General features: G+C 38.4%; 1 protein-coding gene across 1 annotated transcript in view; it reads right to left on the bottom strand.

Annotated features, from left to right (window-relative positions):
- Window positions 1-14,159, bottom strand: part of DIAPH3 (diaphanous related formin 3) — a 556,802-nt gene that overhangs the window by 271,484 nt on the left and 271,159 nt on the right. The window contains 1 exon segment of the mRNA XM_006159773.3: window positions 10,375-10,476. Within this exon segment, the coding sequence (XP_006159835.1) occupies window positions 10,375-10,476 (102 nt within the window).

The raw sequence follows: 14,159 nt of genomic DNA, 5'->3' as shown, positions 1-14,159 counted from the left end.
TCTCTACTTAAACCACAAGATTTCAGTCAGCAAAATGAAAAATGTACATAGTATTGTGACTATTTTAACTTAGGCTGTGGAAGGAGATAGAAGACAGGAGTGAGATCAAAAGAAAAATTATGAAAGAAGTAAATAAAGAATTTTAAGCTACCATTCAATGATAATTGAATGCAAACCAGACTAACAAGGCTTGCATTAGGTAAGAGAAGAACCATCTGTGCTACTGAGCTTATATCTTGAAATATTACACAAATTATGTAAAATAAACCTGGATTCTGGTAGAAGCATGCCAATAAGGTTGCAAACCAAAGTAACCAGAGTAACTAAAAACAACAACTGAATGATTATGATCTTTTTTTTTTTTTTGAGAGGTTATTGCTCTAGGGCACGTGCACTCGCCAGAAAGACAGAGAGAGACAAAGAGACAGGAAGTGAGAAATCACCCCCCAGGGGGGATGGCCATGTGGCAATCCCTTCTCCTCCTTTCTCCTCTCAGGATCTTCGTCACGCACGCACACGCACCCAGCGTGAGTTTGAGCCAACAGGTCTGGAACTCGAACCGTGGTCGACTACGTGGGAGTCCAGTGACATAGCCATTACACTAACTGCTGGTCCCAATGACTATGATCTTAAAAGAAGCATATCTCCGAGATTTAAATAGCTATGGGAACCAGCAGTTAGCAATAATAACTATGTCGCTGGACTCCCACGTAGTCAACCGCGGTTCGAGTCCCGGACCTGGTGGCTCAAACTCACACAGGGCGCGTGTGCGTGCGTGCCCAAGATCCCGAGAGGAGAATGGAGGAGAAGGGACTGTGGTGTGGCCATCCTCCCGGGGGGTGATTTCTCGCTTTCTGTCTGTCTGTTTTTCTGGCGAGCGCAGGCACCCTTCCAGCTAAAACCTCTCCAAAAAAAGAAAAAAAAATTAAAAATAAATAGCTATGACTATAGCTCTGAAATAATACTTTATTATTTCAAACAAATGTTCTAGCTGTGTAGCAAAACATTTGCACATGAGATTGCCAAAGTGCTGTCTGAAGCATCATGGAATTGGAAGGACCCTGGATAACTAGACAGATACCCAAAAGCAGCAGCTTCAGATGAGTGGAAATTCTATTTTACAGGAGGAGAGGGAAGTAGACTGCCAACTTCAGACTGGTATGATTTATGTAACTGACAGACAAGACTGAAGACGAATTATTAAAGAGAAAAGGAAATAGTAATTACAATGAACCGAAATGAGTTCTTGAAGAAAAAATTAAAGCAGACTAACTCCCTGTCTTTTGTTTAAGAGTTTTAAAGTACAAATCTGGGAAACAACTGATTTTGTGTCTGGACATTCGCAAAGCACTTGAAATATTGATAGTTCACACCTAAGTAATACAATAAAAACGTAAAGAAATTTAGCTTGGGAAAACAATGGTTCAGTGGAGATATTATTTCAGGTTCCTCACCTATCTTTGTCAGACCTTTCTAAAGGTGTTTCAGTGAGCTGTGATTCTTATGTCAAGGCACAATTTCCTCAACATCTCAAAAAAAAAAAAAAAAAAAAAACACAAATACATAATAAAACAATTCCTTATATGAGGCCTTCCAAGGCTCTGTTTTAGAAACTTGCCAGCTTTCTATTGTCCGTCTCAAGTCTGTTGATGACCATATTCATTCCCATCTCTTTACAGACGACCTAAAATTCTAGCTACCATTATTAAGGGCCTACTATGTGCCAGACACTCTCCCTGCCACTTTTTTCACATAATATGAGGTAAGAATTTTTTTCTTCTTTGTTAAATTACTCTTTTCAATTTATGAGGGAACTGAGACCCAGGAACTTAAGTCACTTGCACGAGGCCACACAGCTGGAATGAGCCAAGCTAGTAAGTTCTGAGTGCAAGATCACACTTTCTTTTTAACTGTACCAAAGAAGGAAATAGATTTGAACTTATGTGCCCAATCTGATCGATTGGTGGTAGGTGAGTGCTGTGTTAAGAAGCATTTCCAGGCTGGGCTTCAGCTCAAAAGAGTGCTATTAATGACTAATGGTGTTTGTCTTGAGCATTATTGAGAAGGGCAGGCATGGCCAGGCTGCATCCTGCATCGTATTTAACCCTTAACCATCTAGTTTCTGCTCACCAGAGGGAAGGAGTCATCTGCCTCCTTGGAATTCTTCTTTATGCCTTCTAGTGCTTTCTGTCCCTCTTCATCAAAAGAAAACATCTTTTTTTTACAGTTTTTTGGCCGTTGAAAACCAAAGTAACCAGAGTAACTAAAAACAACAACTGAATGATTATGATCTTTTTTTTTTTTTTGAGAGGTTATTGCTCTAGGGCACGTGCACTCGCCAGAAAGACAGAGAGAGACAAAGAGACAGGAAGTGAGAAATCACCCCCCAGGGGGGATGGCCATGTGGCAATCCCTTCTCCTCCTTTCTCCTCTCAGGATCTTGGGCACGCACGCACACGCACCCAGCGTGAGTTTGAGCCAACAGGTCTGGAACTCGAACCGTGGTCGACTACGTGGGAGTCCAGTGACATAGCCATTACACTAACTGCTGGTCCCAATGACTATGATCTTAAAAGAAGCATATCTCCGAGATTTAAATAGCTATGGGAACCAGCAGTTAGCAATAATAACTATGTCGCTGGACTCCCACGTAGTCAACCGCGGTTCGAGTCCCGGACCTGGTGGCTCAAACTCACACAGGGCGCGTGTGCGTGCGTGCCCAAGATCCCGAGAGGAGAATGGAGGAGAAGGGACTGTGGTGTGGCCATCCTCCCGGGGGGTGATTTCTCGCTTTCTGTCTGTCTGTTTTTCTGGCGAGCGCAGGCACCCTTCCAGCTAAAACCTCTCCAAAAAAAGAAAAAAAAATTAAAAATAAATAGCTATGACTATAGCTCTGAAATAATACTTTATTATTTCAAACAAATGTTCTAGCTGTGTAGCAAAACATTTGCACATGAGATTGCCAAAGTGCTGTCTGAAGCATCATGGAATTGGAAGGACCCTGGATAACTAGACAGATACCCAAAAGCAGCAGCTTCAGATGAGTGGAAATTCTATTTTACAGGAGGAGAGGGAAGTAGACTGCCAACTTCAGACTGGTATGATTTATGTAACTGACAGACAAGACTGAAGACGAATTATTAAAGAGAAAAGGAAATAGTAATTACAATGAACCGAAATGAGTTCTTGAAGAAAAAATTAAAGCAGACTAACTCCCTGTCTTTTGTTTAAGAGTTTTAAAGTACAAATCTGGGAAACAACTGATTTTGTGTCTGGACATTCGCAAAGCACTTGAAATATTGATAGTTCACACCTAAGTAATACAATAAAAACGTAAAGAAATTTAGCTTGGGAAAACAATGGTTCAGTGGAGATATTATTTCAGGTTCCTCACCTATCTTTGTCAGACCTTTCTAAAGGTGTTTCAGTGAGCTGTGATTCTTATGTCAAGGCACAATTTCCTCAACATCTCAAAAAAAAAAAAAAAAAAAAAAATCACTAAGTACCAAAGAAAAAGTACTATATTGAGTACCATGACAGGACATTTTGAGTTAAAGAAGGATCAGGAAAAGTTCACTTGAGGGTGTAATACTAGAAGGTGATAGAATATTTCAACATGCCTACAAATTAAGCAGTAAAATCACTTAGTGTAGTAAGTTCTACTAAGTAATTTTATAAATTCAGAATTATTTGCTCAAAAGTATTGTTTTCTTAACCTGTTTTTGAATGAACAGATTCTCATTTACAGAAATCATTAACAAAAATTTATATAAATACCTAGCGTGCATGTGCTATCAGGGGCTGGAGGGAGAAAGGAGAAGGAGGGAGGATGAGAGGGGGAGAGAAAGTAGGAAAGTACCCAACATGGGGAATAGCCACACAACAACCCCTTCTGCTGCATTTCTCCCTCCTTTCAGGATTTTGGGCACACATTCATCTATGAGTGGTAAATTTCTCAAACCATGAGTCCAGAATGTGAAACCTGAAGTCAGCCGCATGAGATCCAGCTGCCTTGACCACCATGCCAGGGATTGGCCCAACAGTTTTATTATTAAAAGTGATTTTAGAAAACATTTATATTTATTTTATTGTTTTTGCTACATACTTTTCTTCCTTTCTGCTTAGCGCTTTCTTTTTCATACATTTACTTAACCAACATTATGTGGCCATTAAGTTTCAGAAGGTGTACCATATGTTGGGAACATAAAGACGAGCATGATATGCTCCAGCCTGTCATGAAGTTCAGAGTACAAATGAAGGCTGTGACACATAACACTTACCTTCCAATGCAATATGAGCCAGTTAGAGATATGCTCAGGGAACTAATGGTAACAAAAAGGAAGGTATTAGAGAAAGCTTTCTAGAGAGAGCTTGCTCAAAGGGGAAAGAAGGGAAAGGAAGCACATTGCCAAATCTGGCCATGGTGTCTTCAGACACAACACACTGTTTGGCAAAGAGGAAGCACAGAGAGAGAAGAAAGACAGGGGGAGGGAGGGGCCAGTAGGTGGCATGGTGGTTAAGGTGCTGGACTTCCACGTGGCTGACACGGTTTGAGTCTTGGACCTGGTGGCTTGAAACTAAAGGCACACATGAATGTATGCCCCAAATCCAGAAAGAATGGAAAAGCGGGGATTATTGCATGGCCATCCCCCTGCAGGGTGATTTCTCACTTTCCTTCTGTCTGTCTCTCCCTCTCCATCTCTCTCCAGCAAGCTCATGTACCGTATGTCAACCACCACCACACCCCCAAAAAAGAAAAGATTTGAGGTGGGGGGATCAGCAGATGGCATAATGGTTATATCACTGGACTCGCACATAATCAACTGTGGGTCAAGTCCTAGACCTGGCAGTTTAAAAAACTCACATCAGGCATGTATGCATGCATGTCCGAGATCCCAAGAGGAGAATGGAAAAGAAGGAATGCAGCATGGCCATCCCCCAGAAGGGTGATTTCTTGCTTTCTGTCTGTCTCTCCAGTGACTGTGTGCACCCTATAGGAAAGAAAATCTCTAAGAAAATTATTTGAGATAGAAAGGGATGACAGGAATTGTTTCATTTAAAGAGCTCGTGTGGATGGGTGAGAAGAAAGGGATAATAGAAAGGCCTGAAGAAACATTTAGGGGTAGCAGACATGTTCATTACCTTAATTTTGATTATGGTTTCATAGACACATTCATATTGAAATTAACCAAATCCTACACTTTGGAATATGTGCCATATAATGTATGTCAGTTATAACGTGACTAAGGTTTTATTTTTTCTTTTTTTAAAGCCTAATGCTAACCTAACAATTTTGCACATCAATTTGAAAGTTAAAGGAAATAACTGAAGGATTTCAGGAAGCCAGTAAAGGGAACTCGGGGGAATTTTATTTTCTGTTTTCCATCTTTATAAGATTCTTCAAACAATCAAACTAAAGAATTAATTGGTCAACTGCTATTTACCATGCTCCTATTCTAAACAAAGGACCAAACATGTCCCCATAAAAGAATGCATACTAGTGAGTGAGTAATACAGGTTGTCTTTATTTCAACTCAATTTTAAATTTTTTTGCTATTTTATTTACTTATTTTTAGGCAGGGTCTCATTATGACATGATCCTCTTGCCTCAGCCTACTAAGTAGTTGGGACACAGGCAGGCATACCAGCAATGCCAGCTTTTAGACTGGGCCAGAAACCAAACTTGGGTCTTTTTGGCCTCAGCCTGCCAAACAGCATCAGTCAATGTGTGCTACTGAAGTTGAGCCTCAATTTACTTTTAAAACCAAACGTAAAAAATATGAGGTACAGAGCATCCTCATAAGTGCAGGGGTCAAGCCCTGCACATGTTGAACTTTATACAGATGGCTTTCTGCAGTTTGAATTTGGGGTCCAACAGCTTAAAAATGTACTATATTTATGTGTGCCTCAAATCCTCATGGGATAGAACAATAGAGGAAAACGTATTCTAAAATAATCTCGCCCCATTGAGGGTTGCACTCAATCGCTCTTTCTCGTGAGCACACGTACCCTCTGGGGGGGAGGGGGGACGTCAGGCACTCCAGACATCATAAATGAAAGAGAAAAGATAAGTAAGAGGTAGTGAAAAAACGGCAAAAATTTACAAAGGAATAGCATATAGATTATACAAGGAACTCCTACAAACTATAAGGAAAGACAATATGATAGAAAAATAAATAACATCAGCAAGATATTCCAAGAAGACATAAAAATAATCAGTAAATATAAAAAACTGCTTTAATCTCATTTAATAAATAATCAGGAAACATGAAGTAAAAATATTCAGCAAGTGAAAAAGAGAAAACAATAATAAGTACTGGTGATGATTCAAAAAAAGAATCCTTAATTATATTATTCAGAAAAAGGTAAATTCACATGTTTTTTAGAAGGGTGATTTGGCAGTAACTACCAAGATTAGAAGTGCTTTTTTATTTTGCAACTCAAATTCCAGGACAATTTTTTTTTATAGAAAAAGAAATAATCATTGGGACTAGCAGTTAGTGTAATGGCTATGTCACTGAACTCCCATGTAGTCGACCGCGGTTTGAGTCCCAGACCCAGCGGCTTAAACTCACGTTGGGCACATGTGCGTGTGTGCCCAAGATCCTAAGAGGAGAATGGAGGAGAAGGGATTGTGGTGTGGCCATCCCCTCGGGGGGGGACTTCTCTCTTTCTATCTCTCTGTCTCTCTCTTTCTGGCGAGTGCATGCGCCCTATAGCAAAAGCCTCTCAAAAAAAAAAATTAAAAAAAAAATAAAGAATCATTAATTTTAATAACAAACGTTAACCTTCATAAAGAGTTTATGTTCACAAGATGACTTACAAATATTCACTCCATTGATTTTAAAGTAGAACAATGTAATACTATTATTGTCCCTGTAATAGGCAGAATAATAGCCCCTCAAATATGTCCATGAACTAATTCCTGAAATTTGAATATGTTATCTTATGAAGCAAAGGGTCTTGCCAATGTAAATAAGACTTCTGAGACAGGTAGGCTATTCTGGATTATTCAGGCAGGCACAGCATAATCACGGGGTCCTTAGAAGAGAGAAGCAGGGGAACGAGCAGTTAGCGTAATGGCTATGTCGCTGGACTCCCACGTAGTCGACTGCAGTTCACGTCCTGGACCCGGTGGCTTAAAACTCATGCCGGGCGTGTGTGCATGCTTGCCCAAGATCCCGAAAGGAGAATGGAGGAGAAGGGATTGCGGCATGACCATCCCCCAGGGGGGTGATTTCTCGCTTTCTGTCTCTATGTCACTATGTCTCTCTGTCTGTCTGGCGAGCGCAGGCGCCCTATAGCGAAAACCTCTCTAAATAAAATAAAATAAAATAGAAGAGAAAAGCAGGAAGTCAGAGGAGATGTGATGCCAAAAGCAGAAGTGAGAGGGATGCTAGACCAGGAGTCAAGGGATGTTGAAAGCTTCTTGAAGCTGGAAAAAACAAGGAAATAAATTTTTCTGTAGAGCTCCTAGAAGGAATTCAGCCTTGCTGAGCCGTTTTGGATTTCTGACTTCCAGAATGATAAGATAACAAATTTGTGTTGTTTTAAGCCACTAAACTTGTAATAATTTGTTATAGCAGCAATAGGACAACTAATACAGTCCCTTTTTATAAGAAAACTGAGGTACACAAAACTAAGCAACAAATCATACAGCTATTAAGGGGTAGAGCTAGGATTTAAACACAGGCCATTATCATAACCGTTATGATACAATAACTGCCTTTAATACATATGTAAAGATGAATGCAGAATTTTAAAAGATCTTGGAGGGAGAACCTATCCTTCATTAAGAAAATGGTTAAAAGGAAATATCAAACCATGAACTAAGAAAAACTACACAAGAATTTCAAAATAATACAATATAAAAAAATGTCTGCAATATATGATAAAAGTTTTCATAAAAATGTTTTTAAAACGTTCATCTAAATGTGCATGAATTATATTAAATAGAAAGAAACAGGACTGAAGGAAGTCCAACAAACTGTTAAAAGTGGTCATTTGTGGAGAATGAAGTAGGGAAGGGGGATACATGCGACTTCTACATTGTATTCAACATTGTTGTGTTATTTATACGTTCTACAACAAGAAGTTATGGTATATTTTAAAATGAGGCATTTTTAACATAGAGAGAAATGAATGAACTTCTTAAAACACTTTTTCATTAAAGAAAAAAAAAAAAAAAAAAGACATCACTTCTGCACAAAGTTTAAAAGCCCTGCCCTACAGTGACACCAAATGGTGGCAGATCAAAATACAGTACAAAAAAGGACATCAGTTCAATTCAATCTTCCATGAATGTTTGATTCCTTTAAAGAACAGGCAGCTTAACAGAATTAAATAATATGGAGACAAATATTCAAAAACCTAGGATTTTTAATCAATGAAAGACTAGTACACCAAGCTTCAAATGCAAATTTTTAGGCCTTTTTCAAAACTTCAGCTAATCTTCTGATCCCATTGAATATTTACATAAAACCATTTCTCACACTGTTATACCAATCCACTGTGAGCGCAGTGATTTTACCTAATGGCTTATTGGTCAAAGAAACTTTGAAAATATAAGAAATACAGTCATACAACTAAATCTAGGTTTTAGTCCATGGGAATCAAGCATTGGTGACAGGGAAATATTTGGGGAGTCATGAGTGAAAAGGTGTTGAGGATGAAAAAGGAAGGAAGGAGTCAAGAAAAGAGGCAACTGATTGAATTAGTCAATTAATGACAGCTTCAAGAAGTATATATTCATTTGAAATCGATTGATAGAAAGTTAAGTTGAATAAAACAGCAGGGTTATTGGCCCAGCCACAGTAGCACAGGCAATGGGATGCTGCTCTATAATGTTAGAGGCCACTTAGATCAGAGTTTGAATCCCAGGTCAACTGAGTGCTCTGGTACATGTGTGCACGCCTGTGACCCTGTGTGGCTAGAATGAATAGGGGGCGGGTCACAGCATGATGAGACCCAACTGAGCTTGCCTGTCTGTCTCTGTTGCTCTCCTTCTCTCTCATGAAGGAAATAAATTTATAGAACTAATGAAAATATGAGGCTTCTGAGTCCTAATTCAACCATTTTCTCATCAAGAAATTTCTGTGCTGGACTATATGGGAAAAAGAATATTTCAAAGTAAGCATGTCAGTCAGTATTCAGTGTCCTTTGTCCAGAACCTAGGCCAATAAATAAAAAAAAATCATGTGAATTGTCTTATGCATTACAAATTATTATTAAAAAAGGCTAGTGATGGACCACTTCCTTAGAAACCACTCTAAAGTACCATTCATCATAGGTACAATAAAGAAATGATTTTTTTTTTTTTTGGAGAGATTTTCACTGTAGGGCGCGTGCGCTCGCCAGACAGACAGAGAGAGACATAGAGACAGAAAGCGAGAAATCACCCCCCAGGGGGGATGGTCACGCCGCAATCCCTTCTCCTCCATTCTCCTCTCGGGATCTTGGGCACGCACGCACACGCTCCCGGCGTGAGTTTTAAGCCACCGGGTCCAGGATGCGAACCGCGGTCGACTACATGGGAGTCCAGCGACATAGCCATTATGCTAACTGTTGGTTTCCTTCACTTGATATTTTAATATTAAATCGAGAACAAAAAATTATGTATACACTTTCCATGAGTTCTATGCACTTCCTTTAAAGGTAGTTCAATATATATTTTATTATTATTATTATTATTATTATTGTTAGTTTTTGTTATAGAGCATGTGTGTTTACCAGAGAAAGAGAGAGAAAAAGAGAGAGATGGAGAGAGAGACATCAACTGCACAGGGTGTTGGCCATGCTTCAACCCCTACTCCTCCACTCTGCTATCAGGATTTGAGAATGCTCACACACATGTATGTTTGTTAAACCATTCTATTTTTGGACTTGGAACTGCACAGCCAGTCATGTGAGATCCAGCCACCTTAACCACAACGCCACCAGCTGGCCCTCAATATACACTTTAAATCAAAGTAATTTCTCCCAAGTATCTTTAGGTTTTAAATAAAAATTTAAAAGAAAAAGGCAAGATGAACAGTGAATGTATGTGACAGTGATATGAAAAAAAACTTGACAATTTCCTTCTCCTGTTATATACAGTATAAAAATCCCTTCAAAAAAAGAGTTAATGGGGCCAGCAGGTGGCGTAGTGGTTAAGTGTGCTGGACTCCCATATGGCCAACTGCAGTTCGGGTCCTAGACCAGGCAGCCTACTTTCTCACTTTCTCTCTCTCGCTCGCTCTCTCTCACTCTCTCGCTCTGTCTCTCTCTGGTCAAACTGAAATAAATAAATACATAGATAAATAAAGGTAAATAAAATAATCCTTAAAACAGAGGGGAAAAAAAAAAAAAGAGTCAACACGGAGACTCGGTACTTACCACGACAGCAAACTGTTCAGGCTCACATAGGTTGTTATAGTCATTCTTGAACTGAGACAATGAATTTAATTGCTCTTGATCAGGGAGATGCTTTATTAAGTTCTGAAAATTAAATTAAAAAGATTTTTCAGAAAATGAGGTTCTCAAATTTTAGGAAAATTAATTTATTAGTAAATACAGAAATCAATCCATGAAGAAGTTAATCTTCAGTTTTATTTCTCAATAATCTCCCTTGTAAGAAGCTGTCATCTACATTACCTGCATCTTGAAAATAGTCAATTTTCCTTTTCTCTATCCTGGAGTTATTATATATTCAAATCAAGCACCACTGAATGGTTATTTGATTAGCTGTATAATTGAGAAAGAAGAGCTCAACCTATACCAAAGGAACAGCTTTCTCACCTGGATAAACGTGATCCATTACATTTCAGCTTTAGGGAATTAAATGTCAGAAATTTCAGGCAAAGCCACACATATTTTAACACTTTACTCAGGGGGATAGAAGAAATCATCAAATTGCTACTAAGAGGCAAGAGAAAGAATAGAAAAGAAATCGAGGGAATTTTAATGGCAATGCTTCCAAGATTTAAACAATAGGATTACAGCTTTAATAATAAAAACTGAAGATACCTATAAAACAAAGACGAAGTAACTTTCTGATGTGAAAGAAAATTTTTAAAAGGCACTGAGGACACAGGATGATATAGCCTGCAGATAAAAAGCATATAAAGAGATCCTTTAGGAACTCAAGTGCCCATGGCTGTAAAGGCCCTTTGCTTGTATCATCAGCAGTTGAGAAACCACAGGGTCATTCAGCTGCTCTGGCTCCTTTGTCCATACACAGCCTTCTCGAGCCAAACGCTTAGACAAGAGAACCACTTGAAGAAAAATCAAGGGAATACATACAGTTATGCTTTCCTGATAAAACTTAAATGATTAAACTATCCCTTAACAAAATCTATACAAATCCTCTGTATCAAAATATAATCTACTACAGTAGTGGTACATAAAGTTAGTGTATATTCATATTAAAATTAAGGAATAAAAGAGTGGCTGGTGATCACAATTCCAAAATATAACGTCAGTAAATTCTGTACAAGCCCAATGTCAAGTACAAATTGCAGTTATGTGTACATCATGCTACATATACTCATGAGGGGGAAGAAAATCCCCTTAAGGTGTTATTAGTTAAAAATATTGTTAGAGAATGTTACAGATCAAAAGTAGCCATATCGAATAACAAGTTACTGACTCACTGTGTATCTTTGGACAAAAACTTGGTTAACTGGCCAGAAACAAAACAAAACAAAAAGGTAGCAATTTAAGACCATCCCCAGAAAAAGTATTCCCTATTAATCAAGCTAAATAAGAATAATAAAGGTAGAGGATTTCCCCAAATACATAGAAACATCTGTTGGGAAAGTATCTAATATGAAAAGACGTGGTTATTCAGATTTTCTTTTAAGTCTTCTAGTTGACAGCTGGATTGTCTGAGTTATTTATCACATCAGGCCTCTGAATTTCGTTAGCATCCTTTTATATGATCATCAAACCACCTTGAATATATGTAGTTCATATTTAATTATATTTTAATATTTCATCAGAAATTTATTAATTTTTTACTTTCTTATTTTTGCTTTCTAATGTAAAAAAGAAAGCATGAATTCTCAGAGTACATACCCAACATTCCGTTGTCTGTCCCTTCACCAAATTTCCTATACCCTTTACAAAGCTCAAGCTCCTGGTAAACTAAACTCTGCACAGCTGACACACATACCCTGCTATTCCTTCACGGCTCCCAGTATCATTACTGTCAGAATGACTGCCCTTTCCTACATTTACCTTACTCAACCTTTAGGTACCCTTGCCTCCATACATTCGCACACACAGCCCTCCCTCAACACATCCTCTACTTCTAAGCCAATCTTAACACAAACCGCTATGATTATCTTGTATTATAATTGCAATAAGATGAAGTCTATTTCTGATTGACTCTAATACACTACCTTATACAGGGTAGATACAATAAAAATACCTGCAAAGTACATTCATAAATAAAAGACTGCAACAAGATAAATGGAAACGAATGACATGGAGGCTCAGCTGCTATGGCTCAGAGGGGTGCTCCTGCACAATGCTAGAAGGTTTTGAGCGCGTGACTCAGTTCTGTTGGAACGCGCACAGCACCCCACTGGCAAGTTTGTGATCCTAGCTAGTTGCAGGGCTGGGAGAAGGATCATATCATAACTCTACTGAGGGTGCCTACCTGCCTGCTTCCCACCCTCTCACCCTGTCCCTCTTTCTCTCTAACGAAGGAAATAAAAAATTATAACTAATGTGCAAAAAAAAAACTCATGCAAAATGACATGTTTCTCACTTCTTATTATCTATATATAACTAGATATGCCAAAATAAAATGACAGTAAACAAAGTCTACCAAAACAGTGATTATTACACAGTTATGCTGTTTCTATGCACTACTCAAAGCAGGCACTACTTTGCATTAAAATTAGGAATGTATTTTAAAATTAAAAATAAGAGTTCTAATGGCATTAATTTTTTATGTCCTAAATAACATATAAAAATGCTGTGTATATCCAAAATAAAACTGTTTTTTTTTTGGGGGGGGAGGGGGTTGCTGTAGGGCACATGCACTCGCCAGAAAGACAGAGAGAGGCAGAGAGCTAGAAAGCGAGAAATCATGCCCCCGTGGGGGATAGCCATGCCACAATCCCTTCTCTTCCATTCTCCTCTCAGGATCTTGGGCACGCACGCACACGCGCCTAGAATGAGTTTAAGCCACCGGGCCTGGGACTTGAACTATGGTCGACTACATGGGAGTCCAGCGACATAGCCATTATGCCAACTGCTGGTCCCAAATTTGGGGTTTTCAAATTCATTAGAGCAATTTATATTTCTTAAGTATGGTAGGCAGAATAATTTCACACCAAAGATGTCCATGTCTAATCCCCAGAAGTTATAAAAATAATAGGTTATATGAAAAAGGGAATTAATGTCATAGAGAGAATTGAGGTTGTTATCAGCTGACTTTAAATTAACGTGATATCGGGGACTATCTGGACTATCTAGGTTTTACAATGTAACCAGAAAAGTCTTTACAAGTGGAAGAGAGAGAAAACAATAGGGTAAGGAGATGGTGTGACTATGAAAGGAAGGACCTCATAGATGCAACATTGATGGCTTGGAAGACGAAGGAAGGTTTCCATTAGCCAAGGGAAGTGGGCAGCCATGAGAAGCTGGAAAAGACAAAAAAAATGGATCTTTCCACAGAGCCAACAGGAAGGAACACACATCTGCCAACGATGTGACTTTGGTCAAAGTAACGCCCATGCAAGACTTCTGTTCCACAGCAATGTAAGATTGGTCATTTTAAGCCCCTAAGTTTGTGGTGAATTGTTATAGCAGTGATAGAAAACTAATACATAAAAATTATACAGAGTTGAATGTACTTCAAACATGAATTTTAAAATGCAAATCATCTTTTCTATATCTCTAGACATCAAAAGCCACGTGATCTTCCAAAACATTTATGTAATCATGTTAAAAGTTATTCTGTAAATATTTAGCAAATTCATTATAAGAAATATAAACATGTATAAAGTAGAATAATTTTCTTTAAGTAACATGGAATATACTCACAGCAAGAAGCCACCTATAAGATCAACAATAAAGAAAAAAATCCACTAAAAATAAACTCCTAGAGAAAAAAAAAATGCTTAAATAAGAGCTGTTGAATTAGGTAGTTTATGAGTCTCAAAGACTCA

Source organism: Tupaia chinensis, unplaced genomic scaffold (assembly GCF_000334495.1).
Source record: "Tupaia chinensis unplaced genomic scaffold, TupChi_1.0 Scaffold000654_1, whole genome shotgun sequence".
NCBI lineage: Eukaryota > Metazoa > Chordata > Mammalia > Scandentia > Tupaiidae > Tupaia > Tupaia belangeri.
Note: the sequence above shows the minus strand (reverse complement) of the source record. Positions and strands in the feature narration are given on the sequence as shown.